Source organism: Pseudophryne corroboree, chromosome 11 (assembly GCF_028390025.1).
Source record: "Pseudophryne corroboree isolate aPseCor3 chromosome 11, aPseCor3.hap2, whole genome shotgun sequence".
NCBI lineage: Eukaryota > Metazoa > Chordata > Amphibia > Anura > Myobatrachidae > Pseudophryne > Pseudophryne corroboree.
The window spans coordinates 198,987,947-199,015,131 of NC_086454.1; the positions used below are offsets into that span (position 1 = coordinate 198,987,947).

Genomic DNA, 27,185 nt, shown 5'->3' on the forward strand with positions numbered 1-27,185 from the left:
TGTGGATCCTGTGGACTTAGGAGACATACCGTTATCAACAGTAAGTTCTTACCATAACGTATATTTTTCTGTTTTTTTGTGGCATGATCCATATGCAGCATGAGCAACTTTGAAGAAAGAGTGATATTTGCATTTCCAATTTTAGAAATACAGGTTGAGTATCCCTTATCCAAAATACTTGGGACCAGAGGTATTTTGGATATGGGATTTTTCCGTATTTTGGAATAATTGCATACCATAATGAGATATCAAGGTGATGGGACCTAAGTCTAAGCACAGAATGCATTTATGTTACATATACACCTTATACACACAGCCTGAAGGTCATTTTAGCCAATATTTTTTATAACTTTGTGCATTAAACAAAGTGTGTTTACATTCACACAATTCATTTATGTTTCATATACACCTTATACACACAGCCTGAAGGTCATTTAATACAATATTTTTAATAACTTTGTGTATTAAACAAAATTTGTGTACATTGAGCCATCAGAAAACAAAGGTTTCACTATCTCACTCAAAAAAGTCTGTATTTCGGAATATTTGGATATGGGATACTCAACCTGTATCTCAGAAAAGACAAATTGAATGTATTTTAAAGTTATGAATATCTAGTAACTGTAATACCTGTGCGGGAATACTGAGCAAGAATTGATTCCTTGCAAAGTTTATCTGGTGGTCTAAAGGCTAGTTTCCCATTCGTTCAACCCTCCATATCCTGGTTTCAAACTCACTTGTTAAGTGGTAGTTTACAGAATATGCAGTACTCTACAAGGCACATGTTTTTTTGCAAGATAGGGAATACCCACAAATATTATTGATTCCAGGCTCCTACCTCTGGTCTGAATGTGAGCAAGCTCTTCCGGTCTGAATGTGAGCATGCACAGAATCGCGATCCCGCACACGCACACAAATTAACAAGCTGCCTCGGCTTCTAGAGACTGCATCGGCTGGAGCACCTATAAGATAGATAGGGCTGACATTAAACCAGGGGAGTGGCTTCCCATTGGAAGCACTCTCTCTGCTAATTGCATTCTGGACTGGCAGTCCCAGGGGGGGGGGAACATCTCCCCCTGAGATTGCCTGTCTGGCTGTGATTAGCAAGAGGCACTTCCTATATGAAGTCACTGCCATTGCTAGGCAGTCCTTGTGGGTGCTGTACTTTTCTTGGGTAAAATCCGCCACCTTGTGGGCAAGTCAAGTTCTTCCACACCGAACTCAACAAACCATGCCTTTATGATCCTTGCTTTGTGCACTGGGGCACAGTCAAGTTGGAATAAAAAAGGGCCCTAAACAAACTGTTGCCACAAAGTTGGAAGCATAGCATTGTCCAAAATGTTTTGGTATGAGGAAGCATTAAGAATGCCCTTCACTGGAGCTAAAAGGCCTAAGGGAGATGTACTAAGCAGTGACAAAAGTGGAGAAGTGAGCCAGTGGAGAAGTTGCCCATGGCAACTAATCAGCATTGACGTAACATTTATAATTTGCATACTATAAAAGTATACAGAGCAGCTGATTGGTTGCCATGGGCAACTTATCCACTGGCTCACTTCTCCACTTTGTTTTATTTTTTTATTTTATTGACAGGTGAAATCAATACAACCAATACATGTATACAGCGCAAATATACAGAACAGAGATAGAGTGGTCTCACATTACATTACAACAGTTAGGGGAAGAAACAGCAGACATACTAAAGTCAAAAGCATGTACAGAGCAATGGTGGTCATTCCGAGTTGTTCGCTCGCTAGCAGTTTTTAGCAGCCGTGCAAACGCTATGCTGCCTCCCACTGGGAGTGTATTTTAGCTTAGCAGAAGTGCGAACAAAAGGATCGCAGAGCGGCGGCAAAGTTTTTTTGTGCAGTTTTAGAGTGGCTCAATACCTACTCAGCGCTTGCGATGACTTCAGACTATTCAGTTCCTGTTTGGATGTCACAAACGCGCCCTGCGTTCACCCAGCCACGCCTGCATTTTACCTGGCATGCCTGCGTTTTTTTGAACACTCCCTGAAAACGGTCAGTTGACACCCAGAAACGCTCACTTCATGTCAATTACTCTGCGGCCAGCAGTGCAACTGAAAAGCTTCGCTAGATCCTGTGTGAAACTACATCGGCCGTTGTAACAGTACGTCGCGAGTGTGCATTGTACCGCATACGTAGAAGTGCCATTTTTTTGCCTCATCGCTGCACAGCGAACGAATGCAGCTAGCGATCAACTCGGAATGACCACCAATATGCAAAAGTGGAGCGTACAGATTGGGTAGGTGAGGTTATACCCCTATTCAGGGGCAAATCAGAACGGAACACCACAGTCTAACACTAACAAATTTTACCATTTAGTAGTTTGTAAGCATTTCCGTAAGGCCTCTCTAATTAGCGGGGATAGAGTGTGAACATGGGAGCAATGTGTCAAAATGTTTCCCTGTCAACTTTTCTTTTTGAAGCATGGTATTGGTCCAATCTAAATTAAATAAAATTGAAATTCTGGGGCGTAGCAGTGCAATGGGCACGGATTCCGAGGAAATCCATTGGGAGAGTATCGGGTTTTTTTGCGGCCGCAGCAAACGTAACAAGTAGAATACGATTTCCTTTAGATAATGCATTAGGAGGTGACTTAGGGGCAGTACGGATGGTGTAATGGTTAGCATTACTGCCTCACAGCACTGAGGTCATGGGTTCGATTCCCACCATGGCCCTAACTGTGTGGAGTTTGTATATTCTCCCCGTACTTGCGTGGGTTTCCTCCGGGTACTCCGGTTTCCTCCCACAATCCAAAAATATACCAGTAGGTTAATTGGCTCTCAACAAAATTAACCCTAGTGTGAATGTGTCTGTGTGTACATGTGATAGGGAATATAGATTGTAAGCTCCACTGGGGCAGGGACTGATGTGAATGGGCAAATATTCTCTGTAAAGCGCTGCGGAATATGTGTGCGCTATATAAATAACTGGTAATAAATAAATAAATACCCCAAAATGCCCAAGTTTTATTAATAGTGAATTTGATTTTCAATTCATTTGTAATGTATAGTTGAAGTGCACTCCATAGGGCTTGCACCTTCGGGCAGGACCACAAGCAGTGAACAAGGTCAGCTTCCGGTGAGCCACATTTAAAACAATTAGAAGCAGGGGCATCCCCAATGAATAATTTCAGTTTGGGTGTAAAATAGGCCCTATGTAATATTTTCTGAAGCATCTCCGTATATGAGGTCGAAACCAGTGTTTTATCTAGAGTCAAAGAAGCATCTAGAATGGACTTCAGTGTAAGGTCTGGAAAACTCTCCACTTTTATCACTGCTTAGTACATGTCCCCCCTGAAAAACTGCCCCAACCATTATCCCTGCTTCATCAAACTTTACAGTGCAGTCAAGCATGTAACGTTCTCCTAGCATCTGCCAAACCCAAACTCGCCCATAGCTGCTACACAGTACAGCATTATTCGTCACTCCACAGAAAACATTTCCACTGCTTAACAGTCAGTGTGCTACCTCCACACAGTTTTTGTGCTTACATAGTTGTCAGTGGTAACCAGAACTCTTCAGCTATGGAATCAGCAGAGCTTTGGCGACGTTTATGCACCATGCGCCTTAGCAGTTGTTGACCCCACTCTGTGATTTTAAGTGGTCTTCCGCTTTGTGCCTGAGTTGCTGTTGTTCCTATACGCTTCGACTATATCACTTACAGTTGATTGTGGAATATCCAGAAACCGTGTTGAGCAGTACTACGCTTGAAGTCCCTGAGCTCTTCAGAACGATCCATTTTGTATCACAAATGTTTGCAAATGGAGAATGCATGGCTAGGTACTTGAATTTATACACCTGTGTGGCAACGGGTCTGATTGAAACCCCTGAATTCAGAAATACACAGGTGTGGCCAAATACTTTTGACCATTTACAGTGTATGTATGTATGTATGTATGTATGTATGTATATGTATGTATGTATATATATATATATTTCTCTATCGTCCTAAGTGGATGCTGGGGTTCCTGAAAGGACCATGGGGAATAGCGGCTCCGCAGGAGACAGGGCACAAAAAAGTAAAGCTTTACTAGGTCAGGTGGTGTGCACTGGCTCCTCCCCCTATGACCCTCCTCCAGACTCCAGTTAGATTTTGTGCCCGAACGAGAAGGGTGCAATCTAGGTGGCTCTCCTAAAGAGCTGCTTAGAGAAAGTTTAGTTTAGGTTTTTTTCTTTACAGTGAGTCCTGCTGGCAACAGGATCACTGCAACGTGGGACTTAGGGGGAAAGTAGTAAACTCACCTGCATGCAGAGTGGATTTGCTGCTTGGCTACTGGACACCATTAGCTCCAGAGGGATCGAACACAGGCCCAGCCGTGGAGTCCGGTCCCGGAGCCGCGCCGCCGACCCCCTTGCAGATGCTGAAGCGTGAAGAGGTCCGGAAACCGGCGGCTGAAGACTCCTCAGTCTTCATAAGGTAGCGCACAGCACTGCAGCTGTGCGCCATTTTCCTCTCAGCACACTTCACTGGGCAGTCACTGAGGGTGCAGAGCGCTGGGGGGGGGCGCTCTGAGAGGCAAATATAAACCTTATACAAGGCTAAAAATACCTCACATATAGCCCATAGGGGCTATATGGAGATATTTAACCCCTGCCTGACTGGAAAAATAGCGGGAGAAGAACCCGCCGAAAAAGGGGCGGGGCCTATCTCCTCAGCACACGGCGCCATTTTCTGTCACAGCTCCGCTGGTCAGAACGGCTCCCAGGTCTCTCCCCTGCACTGCACTACAGAAACAGGGTAAAACAGAGAGGGGGGGCACATTAATGGCTATATATATATATATTAAAGCAGCTATAAGGGAGCACTTAATATAAGGATATCCCTTGTATATATAGCGCTTTGTGGTGTGTGCTGGCAGACTCTCCCTCTGTCTCCCCAAAAGGGCTAGTGGGTCCTGTCTTCATTAGAGCATTCCCTGTGAGTTTGCGGTGTGTGTCGGTACGTGGTGTCGACATGTATGAGGACGATATTGGTGTGGAGGCGGAGCAATTGCCAAATATGCAGATGTCACCCCCCAGGGGGTCGACACCAGAATGGATGCCTTTATTTGTGGAATTACGTGATGGTTTATCTTCCCTTAAACAGTCAGTTGAGGACATGAGGCGGCCGGACAATCAATTAATGCCTGTCCAGGCGCCTCAAACACCGTCAGGGGCTGTAAAACGCCCTTTGCCTCAGTCGGTCGACACAGACCCAGACACGGGCACTGATTCCAGTGACGACGGTAGAAATTCAAACGTATTTTCCAGTAGGGCCACACGTTATATGATTTTGGCAATGAAGGAGACGTTACATTTAGCTGATACTACAGATACCGTAAAACAGGGTATTATGTATGGTGTGAAAAAACTACAAACAGTTTTTCCTGAATCAGAAGAATTAAATGACGTGTGTGATGAAGCGTGGGTTGCTCCTGATAAAAAGTTGATAATTTCAAAAAAGTTATTGGCATTATACCCTTTCCCGCCAGAGGTTAGGGCGCGCTGGGAAACACCCCCTAAGGTGGACAAGGCGCTCACACGCTTATCCAAACAAGTGGCGTTACCCTCTCCTGAGACGGCCGCACTTAAGGATCCATCAGATAGAAAGATGGAAGTTATTCAAAAGAATATATACACACATGCAGGTGTTATACTACGACCAGCTATAGCAACTGCCTGGATGTGCAGTGCTGGAGTAGTTTGGTCAGAATCCCTGATTGAAAATATTGATACCCTAGATAGGGACAATGTTTTACTGTCGTTAGAACAAATAAAGGATGCATTTATCTATATGCGTGATGCACAGAGGGATATTTGCACACTGGCACCTCGGGTGAGTGCTATGTCCATTTCAGCCAGAAGAGCCTTATGGACACGACAGTGGACAGGCGATGCGGATTCAAAACGTCACATGGAGGTTTTGCCGTATAAAGGGGAGGAGTTATTTGGAGTTGGTCTATCAGACTTGGTGGCCACGGCTACTGCCGGGAAATCCACTTTTTTACCTCAAGTCACTCCCCAACAGAGAAAGGCACCGACCTTTCAACCGCAGCCTTTTCGCTCCTACAAAAATAAGAGAGCAAAGGGCTTGTCGTACCTGCCACGAGGCAGAGGAAGAGGGAAGAGACACCAACAGGCAGCTCCTTCCCAGGAACAGAAGCCCTCCCCGGCTCCTGCAAAAACCTCAGCATGACGCTGGGGCCTCTCAAGCGGACTCGGGGACAGTGGGGGGCCGTCTCAAAAATTACAGCGCGCAGTGGGCTCACTCGCAGGTAGACCCCTGGATCCTGCAGATAATATCTCAGGGGTACAGGTTGGAATTAGAGACGGATCCTCCTCATCGTTTCCTGAAGTCTGCCTTACCAACCGTCTCTTCCGAAAGGGAGAGGGTGTTGGAAGCCATTCACAAGCTGTACGCTCAGCAGGTGATAGTCAAAGTACCCCTATTACAACAAGGAAAGGGGTATTATCCCACTCTATTTGTGGTACCGAAGCCGGATGGCTCGGTAAGGCCTATTCTAAATCTGAAGTCCTTGAACCTCTACATAAAAAAGTTCAAGTTCAAGATGGAGTCACTCAGAGCAGTGATAGCGAACCTGGAAGAAGGGGACTTTATGGTATCCTTGGACATCAAGGATGCGTATCTACACGTTCCGATTTACCCCGCACACCAGGGGTACCTCAGGTTCATTGTTCAAAACTGTCACTATCAGTTTCAGACGCTGCCGTTCGGATTGTCCACGGCGCCTCGGGTCTTTACCAAGGTAATGGCCGAGATGATGATTCTTCTTCGAAGAAAAGGCGTATTAGTTATCCCATACTTGGACGATCTCCTAATAAGGGCAAGGTCCAGAGAACAGCTGGAGACAGCTTTAGCACTATCTCAAGAGGTGCTAAGACAACACGGGTGGATTCTGAATATTCCAAAATCCCATTTAATCCCGACAACTCGTCTGCTGTTCCTAGGAATGATTCTGGACACGGTTCAGAAAAAGGTTTTCCTTCCAGAGGAAAAAGCCAAGGAGTTATCCGATCTGGTCAGGAACCTCCTAAAACCAGGGAAAGTGTCATTACATCAATGCACAAGAGTCCTGGGAAAAATGGTGGCTTCTTACGAAGCAATTCCATTCGGCAGATTCCATGCAAGAATATTCCAAAGGGATCTGTTGGACAAATGGTCAGGGTCGCATCTGCAGATGCACCTGCGAATAACCCTGTCACCAAAGACAAGGGTGTCACTTCTGTGGTGGTTGCAGAAGGCTCACCTATTAGAAGGCCGCAGATTCGGCATTCAGGATTGGATCCTGGTGACCACGGACGCCAGCCTGAGAGGCTGGGGAGCAGTCACACAAGGAAGAAACTTCCAGGGAGTATGGACGAGTCTGGAAAAGTCTCTTCACATAAACATTCTGGAACTAAGAGCAATCTACAATGCTCTAAGCCAGGCGGAACTTCTCCTGCAAGGAAAGCCGGTGTTGATTCAGTCGGACAACATCACGGCGGTCGCCCATGTAAACAGGCAGGGCGGCACAAGAAGCAGGAGTGCAATGGCAGAAGCTGCCAAGATTCTTCGCTGGGCGGAGAATCACGTGATAGCACTGTCAGCAGTGTTCATCCCGGGCGTGGACAACTGGGAAGCAGACTTCCTCAGCAGACACGATCTTCATCCGGGAGAGTGGGGTCTACATCCAGAAGTCTTCAACATGTTAATAGACCGTTGGGAAAGACAAATTGTAGACATGATGGCGTCTCGCCTCAACAAGAAACTGGACAAATATTGCGCCAGGTCAAGAGATCCACAGGCAATAGCTGTGGACGCACTGGTAACTCCTTGGGTGTACCAGTCAGTGTATGTGTTTCCTCCTCTGCCGCTCATACCAAAGGTATTGAAGATCATACGGCAAAGAAGAGTAAGAACAATACTAGTGGTTCCGGATTGGCCGAGAAGGACTTGGTATCCGGAACTTCAAGAGATGCTCACGGACGAACCGTGGCCTCTACCTCTGAGAAGGGACCTGCTACAGCAGGGTCCCTGTCTTTTTCAAGACTTACCGCGGCTGCGTTTGACGGCATGGCGGTTGAACGCCAGATCCTAAAAGGGAAAGGCATTCCAGAAGAAGTCATTCCTACCTTGATTAAGGCACGGAAGGAAGTCACCGTGAAACATTATCACCGCATTTGGCGAAAATATGTAGCGTGGTGCGAGGATCGGAGGGTTCCGACGGAGGAATTCCAACTGGGTCGTTTCCTACATTTCCTGCAATCAGGATTATCTATGGGTCTCAAATTGGGATCCATTAAGGTTCAAATTTCGGCCCTGTCAATATTCTTCCAAAAAGAATTGGCCTCTGTCCCTGAGGTCCAGACTTTTGTCAAGGGAGTACTGCATATACAGCCTCCTGTGGTGCCTCCGGTGGCACCGTGGGATCTAAATGTAGTTTTAGATTTCCTCAAATCCCATTGGTTTGAACCATTGAAAAAGGTGGATTTGAAATATCTCACATTGAAAGTGACTATGTTACTAGCCCTGGCCTCTGCCAGGAGAGTATCTGAATTGGCGGCTTTATCTTATAAAAGTCCTTATCTAATCTTCCATTCGGATAGGGCAGAACTGTGGACTCGTCCGCATTTTCTCCCTAAAGTGGTATCAGCATTTCATCTGAACCAACCTATTGTGGTGCCTGCGGCCACTAGCGACTTGGAGGACTCCAAGTTGTTGGACGTTGTCAGAGCCTTAAAAATATACATTGCAAGGACGGCTGGAGTCAGAAAATCTGACTCGCTGTTTATATTGTATGCACCCAACAAGTTGGGCGCACCTGCTTCTAAGCAGTCGATTGCTCGTTGGATTTGTAACACAATTCAACTTGCACATTCTGTGGCAGGCCTGCCACAGCCTAAAACTGTAAAAGCCCACTCCACAAGGAAGGTGGGCTCATCTTGGGCGGCTGCCCGAGGGGTCTCGGCATTACAACTCTGCCGAGCAGCTACGTGGTCGGGGGAGAACACGTTTGTAAAATTTTACAAATTTGATACCCTGGCAAAGGAGGACCTGGAGTTCTCTCATTCGGTGCTGCAGAGTCATCCGCACTCTCCCGCCCGTTTGGGAGCTTTGGTATAATCCCCATGGTCCTTTCAGGAACCCCAGCATCCACTTAGGACGATAGAGAAAATAAGAATTTACTTACCGATAATTCTATTTCTCGGAGTCCGTAGTGGATGCTGGGCGCCCATCCCAAGTGCGGATTATCTGCAATACTTGTACATAGTTATTGTTAACTAATTCGGGTTATTGTTAAGGAGCCATCTTTAAGAGGCCCTTTCTGTTGTCATACTGTTAACTGGGTTTAGATCACAAGTTGTACGGTGTGATTGGTGTGGCTGGTATGAGTCTTACCCGGGATTCAAAATGCCTCCCTTATTGTGTATGCTCGTCCGGGCACAGTACCTAACTGGAGTCTGGAGGAGGGTCATAGGGGGAGGAGCCAGTGCACACCACCTGACCTAGTAAAGCTTTACTTTTTTGTGCCCTGTCTCCTGCGGAGCCGCTATTCCCCATGGTCCTTTCAGGAACCCCAGCATCCACTACGGACTCCGAGAAATAGAATTATCGGTAAGTAAATTCTTATTATATATATATATATATAATGAACCCCAGAGATTTCAGTGTACCGGGGCCCAAAATTTCTGTTGCCGGCTCTAAATATAGCCACAAGTTGTACTCCTTGATCGGAGACAGTTTTGTGGGAACCAGTGTCAAGGAAAAATATCCTTGATTATGGCAAGGCCTGGGACAGAAAGCAGAATGTCCTTAGGGATACTTTGATAAAACAATCTACTACCAAACACCTGTCCCTCAGGATACTGACGACGATGTTTTGTGCTGTATGATGTACTATTTGATCCAAAAAAACAACCACCAATAACTATGACTTGGGGGTCTATGTGTTAAGCCTTTGAGAGCCAGTTCCTATCAGTCATTTTCCAAACACAGCCTGTAACATGGCACTTAGGAGCTGATTGGCTGGTACTTTATCTCCGTATACTTTATCTTTCTCCAAGGCTTAGTACATCTCTCCCAGACAGTTCTATTTACTAAGCCTGGGATGGAGATAAAGTGAACGGAGATAAAGTACCAGCCAATCAGCTCCTATCTGCCCTGCTACAGGCTGTGTTTGAAAAATGACAGGAGCTGATTGGCTGTTACTTTATCTTTGTCCACTTTATCTCCACTCAAGGCTTAATAAATAGACCCCTAAGTCTTTAAAAATGAAATAAAGGAACATGCAAGAATCGTGGACGAGAAATCAATGTGCTAAAGGTCTGTTACTGACAAAAATGACATTTTTGGATGCAGAATAAAAGTCGCCAGAAAATCAAATTGAGAACAGAAAAATTACCTGCATGATATTTTGAAGCACTACTGGTACATTATAGGTCATAGGGCATCACAAGGTATTCCTGCTGCCCAAGCTACTGTAGTTGTTTCCACACTTCCCTTTTCTTTAACCAGATTAGACTATAGCTATATGGCGAGTTTGTTGACTCATTTGTCTTACAGAGTGATCTTCTCAAAAAAAAAAAAAAAAAGAGGCCTGCAGTGGCAAGATATACATCTTTTTCTCCTGCTGGGTCCACAGGTTATTCACGGGATAACAATGGGATATGATGGAGCGATAGCGGATTGGCACCAAACGATCACAAGCTTTCAGTCCTCCCAGGATGCAATGGGCCCGTCCATATATCCCCGCCCACTGGCTCAGGCAAATCAGTTTTTTGTTTGGTGCGGCAGGAGCCGGACCATTGGCAGCCCTAAGCTTTCTTATTTTATTTTTTATAGTCTTACTATGTTTTTGAGTGATCTTTCCTAACAGTGTCTTATACGCATATTGGAAAGAGTCGCTCCAACAACTCTCCACCGGGTCGCAACAACGCTTACCCACGGTACAGTGTCTTGGCGGGTGTCTGTGTCTGATATACTAGCAGATCCAGCAGACGTTACCAGTCTGTGGACGAAGCACGAGAAGAAGGTAAGGCATCGGTCGCTGCATAGGCCGCTGCGTCTGTCTTCACTAAAAAGCTACCGCGAGGAAACCCGGTCGCAGTGCAGGCGTCTGTGTGACCGGAGCATCTGTGTACACAGTGCATCGGTGTTCACCTAAAGTTCCCGGAGCGACAGTGTACACTTGTAGCATCTGGATCCACTCAGCGTGCTAGTGTGATTGCTGACTTTATATATGTTTGTCAGTGGTTTCTTCTGAGCCTCAATGCTGGTGCATGGGTAGGGTCAGATTGATATCACTTTAAATGGTAAAGTGATTACAGTCACAAATTGTGTAGTACACTGTGGAAGTGCTGATTATTTATCATGTCTAAGAGCGGAAAAAGTGACGAGGTTACACTGACAGTAACACCAACACACATATCATCATGTTTGTCCTGCAAAACGGTATTATCCTCTCAGGATCTGGTACAGGATGGTTTATGTGCAAAATTGTTTTACTTTTCAGCAGATTGCAAGGCAGATCCCTGTTCAGCGTCAGGTAGATCCACCTTGGGCAATGTTTGCACAGACCTTGTCCAGTATAGCTGAACGGGTAATTCCTACAGCTTCAATACCAGGAGTAGGGTACACTGTTAACCCATACATGCAGCTCCCTTCCTACGGTATATCCCCAACAGCATCTCCAATGAAACAAGCTGATAAACCGAGTGTAAATAAATCATGATGATGATAGCTCTATCTACTCTGCTTCAGCATACGAAGAACAGTTAGAAGGTGTCAGCTCAGTGGATGTAGCTGAATTAATTAGATCAATGAAGGCTATTCTGTCCTTAGAGGATTCAGCAGAGCTGGTGTTAAAAACTAAGGCACCTGTGTTTAAACGTCCCAAAACAGTTAGGATAGAGTTTCCAGGATCAGATCAGCTGACGGAAATCATGGAAGAATCTTGGGTTACACCCAATAAAAAAATACAGAATTTTCCAGAAAATGGGATTCCAATTATCCTTTTCCAACTGGGGACTGTTTAAAAAGAGACGTGCTTCTTAAAGTAGATATGCATGTCATTCGAATAGTGTGAAAATCTATATTGCCTTTGCTGTCAACGTCATTAGATGATGTCACAGATAGGAGAGTGGATGGATTTTTGAAAACCATATTTTCTCTGTCGTAGGCAGTCATAAGGCCAGCTATGGCTTCAGCTTGAATGGCAAAAGCAGTAGCTGAATGGGCTGAGGTACTGGAAGATGGGCTTTCAGCACCTTCTAGGGAGCAAGAATCCCATATAGCTCACATGAAACAGGCTGCAGTATTCTTGGAAGAAGCGGCAATAGATAAGACTGATGCTTTAGAAGCAATAGTTCCCATAACAGTAGCTGCTCGTAGTGCAGTTTGGTTACGTATATGGAAAGGTGATTCAGAATCAAAAAAGGTTCTGGAATCTTTGCCTCTTGCTGGGAATATTCTGTTTGGTAAGGAACTGACAGATATTCTGGAATCAGAAGCAGAATCCAAGAAAGTCAGGTTTCCTGCCACATATAACCCTAGGCCTAAGGGTCCGGTTTTTCGGCCATTTCGGTTGCAAGGAAAAGCAAAAGGAAAAAGTGAATGGAAGCAGCCCCAGTACAATAAGTTTGGTAAGGCAAAGAAGTATTGGGCCACCAGAGGGCCAGCTTCCAAACCAGAAGATAAGCCATCAGCCTGATGGTACAAGCCTCCACCTGGGGGACCCCAGGGTAGGGGGCCGACTTCTTCATTTTGCACAGATATGGCAGCAGTCTACAACAGATGCCTGGGTGCAAGAAGCGGTATCTCTGGGTTATGTTTTCCCTTTCAAGAAGCATCCTCCTCGAAGGTTCTTCTGCACCAGCCCATCTCGTGTAGAGGCGAAGGCCAGAGCCCTGCAAGAAGCAGTTCAGAAATTGCTTCAGTCAGGAGTAATTATTCCAGTACCCCCTGCACAACAGGGAAAGGGTTTTTACTCCAACCTGTTTTTGGTTCAGAAGGCAAATGGGTCGTTTCGGCCCATTCTCAATCTGAAAATGCTAAACAAATACATTTGGGTACTGCGATTCCACATGGAGATGTTACGCTCCATAGTTTTGGCTATGGAACCAGGTGATTATATGGTATCCCTGGATATACAGGATGCTTACCTACATGTTGCTATAGCACTGTCTCATCAGTGTTATCTCAGGTTCGCCATCCTCCAGCAGCATTTTCAGTTCCAGGCTTTACCCTTTCGGTTAGCCACAGCCCCCAGAGTATTTACCAACATTATGGTGGTTATAGCAGCTTTTCTCCGCAAGCAGGGGATAAGAATTTATCCATACCCAGATGACAATTTAATCCTGGCACAATCCCAGGAATTGCTCCTGGGCCATCTCCAACAGACAATAGCTTGTCTCCAGGAGCACGGATGGCTCATAAATTGGGCAAAGTCATCTCTGATTCCGTGATAACGGACAATTCACTTGGGGGCTGTATTGGATTCAAGTCTGCAGAGAATATTTTTACCTCGGAACAAGATATCCAAGGTGCAGTTAAGGACTCAGGAGTTGTTACACAGTCAAACAATATCAATTCATGCAGCAATGCGAATGATGGGTTTGATGGTGTCAACATTCGACATGGTGGAGTATGCACAATTCCACTCAAGACCTCTGCAGCGTCTGATTCTGGCCAGATGGAATGGAGTACATCAGACAATAAAGAAACAGACCATAGTACTTTCAGAAAAGGTAAAAAGGTCATTAGCCTGGTGGCTACAGACATCCCATCTAGACAAGGGGAGACCCTTTTGGATATCAGATTGGGAGGTCCTGACAACAGATGCCAGTCTTCAGGGCTGGGGAGCAGTGTCTGGAAAATTATGGTTCCAGGGACAATGGACCAAAGAAGAAAGTTTCCTGCCAATAAACCTGTTGGAACTTCGGGACATATACATTGCACTGATTCAAGCAAAGGACACTCTGCAAGGAAAACCAGTCCAGATCCGCTCGGAAAATGCAACGGCAGTAGCGTACCTCAACCATCAGGGAGGAACTCGCAGCCAAAAAGCAATGAAGGAGGTAAGTCACATACTAAAGTGGGCAGAACTCCATCTTCCAGCATTGTCCGCAGTGTTCGTTCCGGGAGTCCTAAACTGGGAAGCGGACTTTCTCAGTCGACACACCATTCAAGCAAGCGAATGGGCTCTACGCCCGGAAATATTTCAGACTCTGGTAGACAAGTGGGGTTTGCCAGAGATAGATCTCATGGCGTACCGTCTGAACAACAAAGTACCAGTATACGGGTCAAGAACAAAGGATCCCGGAGCGATCTTTGTGGACGCCTTGTCAGTGAAATGGAACTTTTATCTGGCATATCTGTTTCCTCCGATCATCCTGCTACCCAGGGTAGAGAGGAAAATAAAACAAGCAAAGGGTGCCGTGATTCTAATAGCTCCGGATTGGCCCAGAAGGCATTAGTACATAGATCTGCAGAGGCTGTCGATGGATGCGCCAATTCTGCTCCCTCAGCGTCCAGATCTACTGATGCAGGGTCCTTGTTATCACAGGCATCTGGATCGACTGTCATTGACGGCGTGGCTCTTGAAACCTCTTTCCTGAAGTCAAGAGGATTCTCACAACAGGTAATTCAAACTATGCTCAGAGCAAGGAAACCCTCCTCAGCTCGCATTTATCACCAACTATGGGAGGTCTATATTCATTGGTGCAGTGAAAGAAATATAGACCCAAAGTCTTTCCAAGTTTCCAGGGTCTTAGATATCCTTCAAGCAGGAATGGATAAGGGTTTGAAGGTGGCTTCCTTGAGAGTGCAAGTATCAGCATTAACTGTATGGTTCCAAAAGAAAATTGCCAATATACAGGATGTGCATACTTTTTTCCAGGGAATGCTGCGCATTCAACCGCCTTTTGTTCCTCCTACAGTGTCTTGGAACTTAAGTTTAGTTCTCAAAGCTATTCAAGTTGCTCAGTTTGAACCACTTAATAGAGTGGATCTTAAATGGTTGACAGCTAAAGTTCTCTTTCTACTGACTATGGCATCAGCTAGAAGAGTGTCAGATTTAGGAGCGCTGTCATGTAAATCTCCTTTCCTGATTTTTTTCTATCCAGATAAAGCAGTTCTCAGAACTTGGTCTGGGTATCTTCCTAAGGTAGTATCTAAATTCCACCTTAATGAAGAAATTGTAGTCCCGGCTTTTCAGGTATCGGGACTTTCTGCGGGAGAAGTGTCGCAGGACGTAGTCCGGGCATTAAGGATCTACGTTGATCGTACCAGTGCCATCAGAAAGACAGATTCTCTTTTCATCCTCTATGGATTTCACAAGAGAGGATGGCCTGCTACTAAACAGACACTAGCAAGATGGCTTCGAATGACGATTTCAGAAGCATATTCTCGAGCGGATCTCCCTGTTCCGGCTAATGTCTCTGCTCACTCTACACGTAAGGTAGGTCCTTCATGGGCAGCACAACATGGTGTTTCAGCAGAACAGATATGTAAGGCAGCCACATGGTCTTCCATTAACACATTCATTAGACATTATGCCTTGGATACTTTTGCCTCTCATGACGCTGAATTCGGGCGCAAGGTCCAATCAGCAGCATCCCCACCACTAAAAATTGCTTTGGAAAATCCCATTGTTATCCTGTGGATAACCTGTGGACCCAGCCGGAGAAATATACGTTATGGTAAGAACTTACCGTTGATAATGGTATTTCTCCTATGTTCACAGGTTTCACAGGGATCCCACCCTGACGCACCTGATTTGAGGATCTTTCTACTCACTAAACCTCTTCCTTCTTGTACGGAAGGGTGTGCATGTGTGTTCTTCTCGCCTGAATAGGGCTCTACATGATGCTCCTGCCTAATTGCTTTGGAATCCAACTGATTTGCCTGAGCCAGTGGGCGGGGATATATGGACAGGCCCGTTGCATCCTGGGAGGACTGAAAGCTTGTGATCGTTTGGTGCCAATCCGCTATCGCTCCATCATATCCCATTGTTATCCTGTGGAACCTGTGGACATAGGAGAAATACCGTGATCAACGGTAAGTTCTTACCATAACGTATATTTTTAAGTTAGACATTGACTAGGTTTGAATGAATAAAAGATATTATTTACCCCTGGATAGAGAGGTCATCACAGCCTGAGGTTGATGGCACAACTGTAAGAATATGATGTGGCAGGGTCTCTACACTGCATTTAGAAATTACATTGTAGTATCAGGAATGAGTAGTAAGAGGCAACAGAATTGCCAAAGTTGCCATACACAGAGAATAATTGCTTTTCAATGGATATGCTTTAGAATCTTTGGCAGGCCAAGAAGTATTTGATTGATGGCTTTAGATATCAGGGGCATGGAGGAGGGGGGACAGGTACTGATGGCCCAGGCCTGTTGGAGGGGTTTGGTGAAGGTCCCAAGCCAGCTGCTGAAGGGGAAGCAATGCAGGGCACACTATTTTCCAGGCTTTTTTTTTTAGGTACTAGATTTGCAGCATGTGAACATGCTTGCAATGTCTACATTGACATTCATAATTTTGACAAAATGTCTCTGGTGGTCAAGTGGTGATTTACCTGGTACGGCTGGTCCAGGGGCTCCAGCAATATCTTCTGAGTCTGTTGGTCAGCTGATGAGGACTTCCAGAAGATCCAGTGGCACTTTTGGTGGTATCACTAACCCTAACAGTAGCTCTCCCCCTAGTGTCAAACCCTCTCTCCTGCAGCCTAACACTAAACCTCCGCTGCTGGTCCATGCAGAATGTGGGTGTTTCACATGTTTACATTTTGAACATGTCAACATTCTGCACATGCCAACATGTTCCACGTTGACATTTTAAGAAGGTCAATTTCATAACTGTCGACACTGTAAATGTCAACATTTTGTACATCCTATATACTAGGTATTTTTTATACAGGAAGCATGCATTATTTAGCACATGGCTAATGGAAGAATTACTCTTAAATTGAGTGAGCTAGCCACTGAGCTGAATATTTGCTATGAAATAGAAATATTAAAGCATTGGTGAAATTAATGAGCACTAATATCTAAAGCTGAAAATATGTACATACAATATTGCCAGTGTCATGTCATGATTTTCACTTGTTATTGGTTTAACAGATCTGGACGAGTGCAGACAGAAAAATCCAAGAGGACCACTCTGCAAAAATAGCCGTTGTATAAACACGGTGGGATCATTCCGGTGTGTGTGTAAATCGGGGTACACGCGATCTCGTCACCCCCACATCTGCAACCCACAGAGAAAAAGATAGTTTGTTCCCCACAGAGCAACAACCCCCCCAGAATGCAGCTAATCGAACTGAAGTGCCTCAAGGAAACCAAGTTCTATAAATCTTTGAGTAAAGAGTGAGACATATATAAGATGTGTGGTAACCAAGGTATTTGTAAGATAAAGAAGCATTAAGAAATATTTTTGTACAGTACAGTACACTTTTGTGGTAGCATTCAGTTTATCTCATACTTATATTATCTATATATTTATAAAAAGGGTAGTTGACTGCACCCTTCATGTACAGACAGGGGGCAATTCAGAGCAGAACAGATCCGCGTGTCTGTACTGCATTCGCCTGGTCTGCCCACGTGCGCCTGCTTGACTATACACCTTGCGGCCGCATCTTTATAGAATGTGGCCGCAAGCTGATTGACAGCAGCAAGCATTCGGGGGGCAGCGACATGGCGTTTTTTGTGCGTGGCAGGCCAAACAGGTGCGTGCGGGGAGCATTTTCAGGGCGGCTGCATGACGTCACACACAGCCGCTCCTATAAAAAAAATGGCAGCGGACCGCCTGACAGCGCAGCCTGGCTGCGCAGGCACGGTACAACATTAAATCGATACATCTGCAATTAAATTCAGCTGGTGAGGAGATGGAGGCAGATCTTGCCGCGAATGCAGTGATCTGCGTCTGTCTCTGAATAACCCCCATAATGCTTTATAGGTATATTCAAGGCAATTTGTTTCAGCAACAAAGGACCACTATGTATGCGTGTGTCTATGTATGTATATATGTAAATAGCGGTATGATTTATTATCCAGAATACCTGGGACTGCAGCATATATTTTCTGTCTGTAATTTGGTGCTCTGTTCCTAAAATACTACAAAGTATAATTAAAAATAAACATGTCTTTTCTCGCACCGGCCCAGATATTTTACTCTTTGTTCATTTTTCCAGCAGTGCTCCTCGCAGTATCTATAGGAAAGGTGCTAAGTGATAATGTGTAATCAAGGAGCTGCAGCAATTACATTCCTTCTTCCTTTTCTGCTCTTCAGAACTTTGTGGATTCTTTTGGTTTCTGGATAATAAATTCCACATTTACATACAAATATATACATCTATGGGCCTACTTTAGCATGGATCGCATTGACATTTTTCACAATATGGCTGATTATCGAAGGTCTGCACATGCGCTACGTACGCAATGTTAAAGTGAAGCGATCGCACAGTGAGTGACAGGAAGTGAGCGTTTAGGGCTGGTAACATGGCATTTTGTGACAGTGGTGGTAAAAATGCACTCATGTCATAACTGTTTGGCGGGCTGGTCTCTGACGTCATCTGCGATCAGTTGCATGTTACAGCATGTGGAGATCTGTGGATGCTCTGGCTTTGCACAGATTGAATTTACTCTTTGATGCTCTCGATTTTGCATATGCATCGCCGACACTGCAGTGGGGGTCTTTTTCCATTTCTGGGCGGCAACTACCTGTGCGATTCTTTGCAATTTTAGTTTGCGAAAAAAATCACACTTTTAGTAGCAATAGCAAACCGTGCTAAATTAGGCCCTATATACAGATGTAGACACATTTGCTGGCACCCTTCCATGAAAAAAGATGGACACATGTCTTTCACAGTGAAATAACTTGAAAGTGTCAAGAGTAACTGGCACCCAATATTGTTTATTCAATATTTATTAGAAATCAGACTTTGCATTAGATTTTTGATTCAACAGAACTATTTAAGTAAACAAATGAATATGGCATTGGCAAAAATGATGGGACCCTTAACCAAACATTTATTTGTACAATCCTAAGTGGCAGTCACTGCAATCAAGTGATTTCTGTAGCTATCAATCATACTTCTGTACCTGTCAACAGGTAGTTTGGCCCACTCTTCCTTAGCAAACTGCTCCAGCTGTCTCAGGTTTGATGGGTGCCTTCTCCAAACTGCATGTTCAACTCTTTCCATAGATGTTTGGTAGGATTCGGACCAGGACTCATAGAAGGCCACTTCAGAGCAATACAGTGTTCTCTGCTTATGCTTTTTTGAAAATACATACAGGTTGAGTATCCTTTATCCAAAATGCTTGGGACCAGAGGTATTTTGGATATCGGATTTTTCCGTATTTTGGAGTAATTGCATACCATAATGAGATATCATGGCGATGGGACCTAAATTTAAGCACAGAATGCATTTATGTTTCATATACACCTTATACACACAGCCTGAAGGTAGTTTTAGCCAATATTTTTTATAACTTTGTGTATTAAACAAAGTGTGTGTACATTAACACAATTCATTTATGTTTCATACACACCTTATACACACAGCCTGAAGGTCATTTAATACAATATTTTTAATAACTTTGTGTATTAAACAAGGTTTGTGTACATTGAGCCATCAAAAAACAAAGGTTTCATTATTTCACTCTCACTCAAATAAGTCTGTATTCCGGAATATTTGGATGTGGGATACTCAACCTGTATTACTTATTAGTCAGTACAATAAACATAGTAAGGTCATACAAAAAGGGACAAATAGGATAAAACATAAATTTATAAAAAGAGAGTATAAACATTAACAAGTAAAATGGAGAATGGTATAGAGAAAACAAACGGCATCTAAGACGGGATTAACAAAACTGTTCAAAGATGTAACAATTTTCTTAGGAGTGGTGAACCAGGATCCAGAGTGCCAAGCTATGAGGGGGGACACAACTAGGATAGAGGGGGGGAAGGGGTAGATACAGATGGGAAGAGCCATGTTGGGGCAAATAATTAAACAAATGGGGTCTGCACTCAAAAATATGAGGTCCAGGGGTCCCATATTTTAGAAACATACATAGAAATAGAGTGGTGTTGTGAATAATGCTTGACATAAATTCCATTTTGTAAATATGCCAGATACTGGGAAGGGTCTGCTGCAGCGAGGGGGCAGAAGGCCATTTCCAGTCTGCTGCGATTTGGCATGTGGCCGCCGAAAAAATGTGACTGACAACTTGGTTTGGCAAGGAGTGGCTCCAGGGATCTCAGCAGGTAGGAGATAAAATCTAGGAGAAAATGGGACAGTAATACCCATAAAAGAGGTAACCAAGTTCCCGATAACCGAACAAATTGGACGAAGCTTGGGACATTGCCACCATGTATGAATAAATGAGCCTTCCGACATACAAGTCCTCCAACAGCCAGTGGGTATACTAGAGTCCATTTTGGGAAGCCGAGTGGGAACATAATACCATCAATTAAGTAAATGTATGTATTTTCCTTAATACGCACACAAAGGGAGCTCTTCCACGTCATCCGCATCCAAGATCTCCTCTAGATCAGCTTCCCAGGCAGTTTTGTGAGGGTCCTTATGATCAGAAAAAGGGGTCTGCAGTGCAGAATAGAGCATGGAAACAAGGCCATTGGTAGAACCTTGTTGGAAGCACAGGTGGTGAGGGGCCTGTTATAATGTTATAAATGGGCTAGGAGAGGGTGCTACACCATATGTACAGTTAGCGAAATCCCAAATTGAAAGGGAATGTTGAATAACTGTGTGCAGTAGAATGGATGTTGGTTGCTGGCAATCTTGGATGCTTTAAGCTGTGTGTTTTCTGTCATTATACTGTTGGAGGACCCATGAGCTACGACACTGGAAAGTCTGTTTCACTCCAAAATGCCTTGATAGTCTTAATATTTCACTGTGCCCTGCACAGATTTAAGGAGCCCTGTGCTAGATGCAGCAAAGCAACTGCAAAACATAACCAGGCCTCCACCATGTTTCATGGTATTTTCGTTTACAACTTATTTGTTTCATCTGTGAACATAAAGGTATTGCAACTTGCCAAAAAAGCTACAGTTTTGATTCATATGTCCAAAGGACATTCTCCCAAAAGCATTCTGTCAATATGCATTTTAGAAAATTCCAGTTTGGATTTTTTTATGTTGTTTTCCAAAAAAGGAGCCCTCCGAGGTCTTCTTACATGGAGCCCACTTTCGCTCAAAAAGCGTTGGATGGTGCGATCAGGTACTGACTTACCTTGACCTTGGAGTTCAGCTTGTGTCTCACAGCTCTTTTTTTATTATTCTCACTATCCGTCTGTTTAATCTTGGGTAATTTTTCTACTTGTGCCCATATCCAGAGAGGGTGGCTACAGTCCCATGGACATTAAACTTCTTCAAAATATTTGCAATCGTAGTCACAAGAACATCAAGCCACCATGAAAACAATATGAAACAAAACAATAATGTATTATAAGAACAGACATGATATATAAATTAAATGTTAAATATAGACATGTACACAGTCAAAGGTTGGGTACGGTTGCTCAAATGTAATTACAAATGATCACAAAATATGGTATGTCTAAGTTATCCAGGGGGGGTTCACTAGCCTATGTTTTGATACCAAGTGGTTTGATGGAGGCTCTTGTGCTTGTGAGCGGCAAAGTATCAATATATGATTACCATATTGCAAAAAATCAGGCTCCTTGTCTTTATTCCAAAGAGTAATTACCCAGTCATTTACCCAATTCATAGGAAGTATAATTTTTTCAAAGAACAAGGGTAGCTGAGAAGGTGCATTTTGTATCCAACCCTGTAAGATGTTTGTTTTTTTCTAGCTGTGCCAAATGCTGACAGCAGTTTTTTTTTACCCTCTGTGGTCTATTTTAATCCTAAATTCAGGGGTAAAATAGACATAGATAAGTTTTTCCTCAGCATATTGTCTAATAAGATGGCAAAAATACTGTAGCCCGCAGGATATGGTAAATGTCAGCCTCTGACTGGTGACAATTTGGTCAGTGGTTACTTGTAGAAATCCCCATAGGAAAGCTTCTAAGGAAGGTCAGGAAAGCATTATGATATATATTGAGAAAGAGTTCAGTATACATACTGATAGTGCCTTTCATGCAAACAACAGGCTGTGTTCCAATGCGGGGATAGTTAAAGAGGGGAAGTATGACACCCATTTGCCCGCTTGGGATAGGTATAATGAACCGAAATAGCTTTTTTTTCTTGGGGCAGCTGTACCAAGAGCCTATCGTGTGATGCTACTTCAAGAAAGCAATTAGTTAAAATAACACTATAATCCAATGATTTATTATCTTTTCTAAGGCTGGGTACACACTTGGCGATGTGCACCGAATATATCGTTAACATCGTCCAGTGTGTATTCACTATCGAGTGAATGATGTATAATATCTTTTGTTTTTACCTTGAAATCTAAAGATATTGTACAAGACGGCATGCACGTGGATGTGGGTGCATGTCGTCACTGATGAGAAGCAAACGATATCGTTCAGTGTGTATGTACGATATCGTTTGCAGGGGGGTGTCTGGGGGATATTGCACGATGTCACATCTGATGTGACATCGGCAAGTGTACACCCAGCCAAAGGGGTACCAACAAATCTGTTCAGGCCATTTTAGAATATATTTTGGAGAGTAAGCAATAATTTATCTGTTTTCACAGTTTATTTGCTGTATTCTATGACATACAGAGGCATGCAAATATACAATTGTTAGGGTCTCCTGCCCTGTGCTGCCACGTCGTCATGGCAACCGGGAGACAAGTGCTAGTGGAGTAACCTGAGCGCAGCTGATACTCCGGTTCGGGTCTTTTGCTGTGCAGTGGTTATAGGCTCTGTGCACGGCAGGGGATCCGGTGCTGGTTTTTGTGCTCACAGTCTGTGAGGTCTGAGTGGGGCGTGGACAGCACCTGCTTTATAAGGCCTCTTTTCAGGGTAAGCAGATGCTGCTGAATCTTTGTTGGTTAGTCAGTTCATGAACGTTAGCCAGTACTGTGTAGCTTTGTATTTGTTGTTGCTTACTGCAAATAGGCCTGGGAATTTGGTATTACACTCTGCCAATCCAGACCTAGCAGTAAGACTGGAGTCAGTCGTTTAGCTTGCTGGGGTTCTGTTACTACTCTGTGAACTTAGCAAGTTTGCGGCTGTATTCTAAGACTTGCCTGTCTAATCCTGTCTCACTGTGCTAGGTGTCAGGGGTCAGTTTAGTGGCAGTAAGCTAAAACCTGTGCACTGCAAGTGAGAATTTGGATTGTGGAGATTCTCCTTGTGTCTATCATTCCATCTCTGACCAAGGAGTTTACTGCCACACCCGTTGGTAACCCTTTAGGGTTTTGCTGTTGCCCTTAGCAACAGCATTTCGGGTACTCTACGTATTAAAACACAACATCTTGCTTTTTCCATCTTAGCAGTTCTAATACAAGGGAGATACCCAGTTCCTTAGCCTCTGGGCTTCTCTGTTCACTTTGTGTGTATTTTGTTACCCTATCACCTTCTGTGTACATTATGTCATATCCCCCAGTTTGTCTGTGAGTCCATCTGTTTTGCATAACAGTTCAAACACCAGTACATTCCTGCAGACACTGGAGTGCATAACAGTTCTGACACCAGTACTTTCCTGCTGGCACTGGTGTGCATAACATATTCAGCAGCCTAATACTCCTGTTGAAATTTTGTGGGAATATGGAGCATACCCCTCAAAATACGTTGCAACAGGTGGTCGATCAGGTGCAGGTCCTGACTCGACAATTTAATGATTTGTCCAGGCTGCTGGCGGAGCTCCCGCAGCAGCAGCACCTGCAGGGGTTAAGGAGCCGAAAGTAAATCTCCCGGATCGTTTTTCTGGAGATCGCTCGCAGTTCTTTTGTTTCAAGGAGAGCTGCAAGCTATACTTCCGGCTTAGGCCTCAGTCTTCTGGGTCGGAGATTCAGCGGGTGGGCATAGTGATTTCCTTGCTACAAGGAGACCCACAGGTCTGGGCATATGGGTTGAAGCCTGACTGTCCGTCGCTTAAAAGTGTTGATGCTTTTTTTACGGCACTGGGCATGTTGTATGATGACCCTGACAAGACGGCCTCAGCCGAGGCTCAGATTTCGATCCTTAAGCAAGGGCGCAGGCCAGTTGAGGTTTACTGTACGGAGTTTCGGAGGTTGGCCCATGATACCCAGTGGAATGACCCAGCCCTGAGACACCAGTACCGAAGAGGTCTTTCTAACCAGATAAAGGACCAACTGGTACAATATCCCTTGCCTGATAGCTTGGATCAGCTCATGCAGTTATCCATCCGGGTGGATAGACGGCTGAGAGAGCGTAGGCTTGAAAGGGAGACTGAGATTTCCTTCCTTCCCAAGGGAACCTCAGACTCTGAGGAATTTTCTGAGGAGCCTATGCAGATTGGGGCTACCCGCCTCTCCTCGCGTGAGAAGACGCGGAGGAGACAGCAGGGGTTGTGTTTGTACTGTGGGAATAAAGGTCATGTGGTAGTATCATGCCCAGAAAAGCCGGAAAACTTCAGGGCCTGAGGGTGATGGGAAATATCCTGTCAGGCCAGAAGTCAGAATTTCCCAAGAAGACTTTTATCATTCCGGTGACCTTGAAGATCCTCGGTCAAACTGTCAAGACTGAGGCCTTTGTGGACAGTGGGGCCGACGGGGTTTTTATGGACCGCCAATTCGCCCTGAAACACTCTGTTCCCTTAGTACCCTTGGCATCGGAAATTGAGATTTGTGGGTTAAACGGGGAACCATTATCCCAAGGTAAAATTACCTCTTGCACTAGCCAGATTTCTTTGTTTATTGGAGCCACACACTCTGAAAAATTGTCCTTTTATGTGACTGTCTGTACTTTTGCCCCATTGGTGTTGGGGTTACCCTGGTTAAGGGCCCACAATCCTCAATTTGACTGGGTCTCTGGGGAGATTCTTAGTTGGGGTACTGATTGTTTCAGGAGTTGCTTGAGCCTTCCAGTCAGGCTCTCGCAGCTAAGTTTGCCAGGATTGCCAGGGTGTTATGCAGATTTTGCGGACGTGTTCTCCAAAAAAAGTTGCAGAGGTACTACCTCCCCATCGCCCCTATGACTGTGCCATTGATTTGTTGCCAAATGCTAAGCTTCCCAAGAGCAGGTTGTACTCCCTGTCACGTCCTGAGACTCAGGCTATGGCAGAGTACATTCAGGAGAACTTGGCTAAGGGATTTATCAGACCTTCACAGTCTCCAGTTGGGTCGGGGTTCTTCTTCGTGGGTAAAAAGGACGGTTCGTTGCGACCCTGCATCGACTTCAGGGAATTGAACCGTATCACGATTAAAAACTCATACCCACTGCCTCTCATTTCGGTCTTGTTTGACCAGCTTCGTACTGCCACCATTTTTTCTAAGATTGACCTACGCGGTGCGTACAATCTAATCCGAATAAGAGAGGGGGATGAATGGAAGACTGCCTTTAATACCCACTCAGGGCATTATGAATATTTGGTGATGCCTTTTGGGCTCTGTAATGCCCCGGCAGTCTTCCAGGATTTCATGAATGATGTGCTCAGGGAATATTTGGATAGATTCTTAGTTGTATACTTAGATGACATCCTAATCTTCTCCCATTCCCTGGAGGAACATCGGAAGCATGTACGCTTAGTCCTCCAGAAACTCAGAGACCACCGGCTTGGGGCAAAGCTGGAGAAGTGCGAATTTGAAGTTCAGCAAATCGCATTTCTAGGATATATTATCTCCCCAGAAGGTTTCCAAATGGAGGGTTCCAAGGTACAGGCAGTCCTGGATTGGGTGCAGCCCACTAGTTTGAAGGCGCTTCAGCGTTTCCTGGGCTTTGCGAATTTTTATAGACGATTTATCGCTGGATTTTCGTCTATAGTGGCGCCCTTGGTGGCACTCACTAAGAAAGGGGCGGATGTTGCTCACTGGTCTCGTGAGGCTAAAGCGGCTTTTGCCCGTCTCAAAAGGGCATTTGTTTCGGCCAAGGTGCTGCGACACCCAGATCCAGAGCGTCCTTTTGTGGTGGAGGTGGATGCCTCTGAGATGGGTATTGGGGCAGTGCTTTCTCAGATGGGAGTGTCTGATAATCGCCTTCATCCCTGTGCTTACTTTTCCCGTAAATTTTCGCCTGCCGAGATGAATTATGACGTGGGTAACCGGGAATTGTTGGCTATTAAGGATGCACTCGAGGAGTGGAGACACTGGCTTGAGGGGGCTAAGTTTGTGGTCTCAATTCTCACTGACCATAAGAATCTGGCATATTTAGAGTCAGCGAAGCGTCTCAATGCCAGGCAGGCACGATGGGCTTTGTTTTTTGCTCGCTTTAATTTTTTGATAACATATCGCCCTGGGTCAAAAAACATCAAGGCTGATGCGCTCTCGCAGAGTTTTGCTCCAATCCAGGAGACCACCGAGGAGCCGTTGCCCATTGTTTCCCCATCATGTATTAAAGTGGGCATTACCCAGGACCTCTTATCATTAGTCCTTAGAGCACAGGAGCAGGCTCCTCCAGACCTTCCGGTAGGTCTTTTGTTTGTGCCTCCTAGGTTAAGACAGCGAGTGTTCCTGGAATTCCATGCCAAGAAGTCGGCAGGTCACCCGGGTATTGCCAGAACTCGGGAGTTGCTATCTAGGGCGGTGTGGTGGCCCTCGGTGGCTAAGGATGTGGATCAGTGGGTTCGGGCATGTGACATCTGTGCCCGAAATAAGACTCCTAGAGGGGTTCCTGTTGGCCCATTACATCCACTCTCTATCCCATCTAAGCCATGGACCCACATTTCAATGGATTTTGTGGTGGACTTGCCCAAATCCTCGGGGATGACAGCCATCTGGGTTGTCGTTGACAGGTTTTCGAAGATGGCGCACTTCGTTCCACTGGTTGGGCTGCCATCAGCCAGACGCCTGTCTGAATTATTTATGCTGCATGTTGTGCGTCTCCACGGGTTGCCACTTGATGTGGTCTCTGACCGCGGATCCCAGTTTGTGGCCAAATTCTGGAGGGCATTTTGTTCCGATCTCCAGATTTCTGTCAGCTTGTCGTCAGGCTACCATCCGCAGTCTAATGGGCAGACTGAAAGGGTGAACCAGTCCTTGGAGCAGTTCCTCAGGTGTTATGTCTCCAAGTGTCAGACTGACTGGGTTGCTCATCTGTCCATGGCGGAGTTTGCCTATA

General features: G+C 44.9%; 1 protein-coding gene across 1 annotated transcript in view; it reads left to right on the forward strand.

Moving 5' to 3' along the window:
* Nucleotides 1-18,162, forward strand: part of LTBP3 (latent transforming growth factor beta binding protein 3) — a 282,983-nt gene extending 264,821 nt beyond the window's left edge. The window contains exon 25 of the mRNA XM_063945201.1: nucleotides 17,130-18,162. Coding sequence (XP_063801271.1) covers nucleotides 17,130-17,281 — 152 coding nt within the window. The 3' untranslated portion in view covers nucleotides 17,282-18,162. The remainder of the gene's footprint in view (nucleotides 1-17,129) is intronic.
* The last annotated feature ends 9,023 nt before the right edge of the window (nucleotides 18,163-27,185 follow it).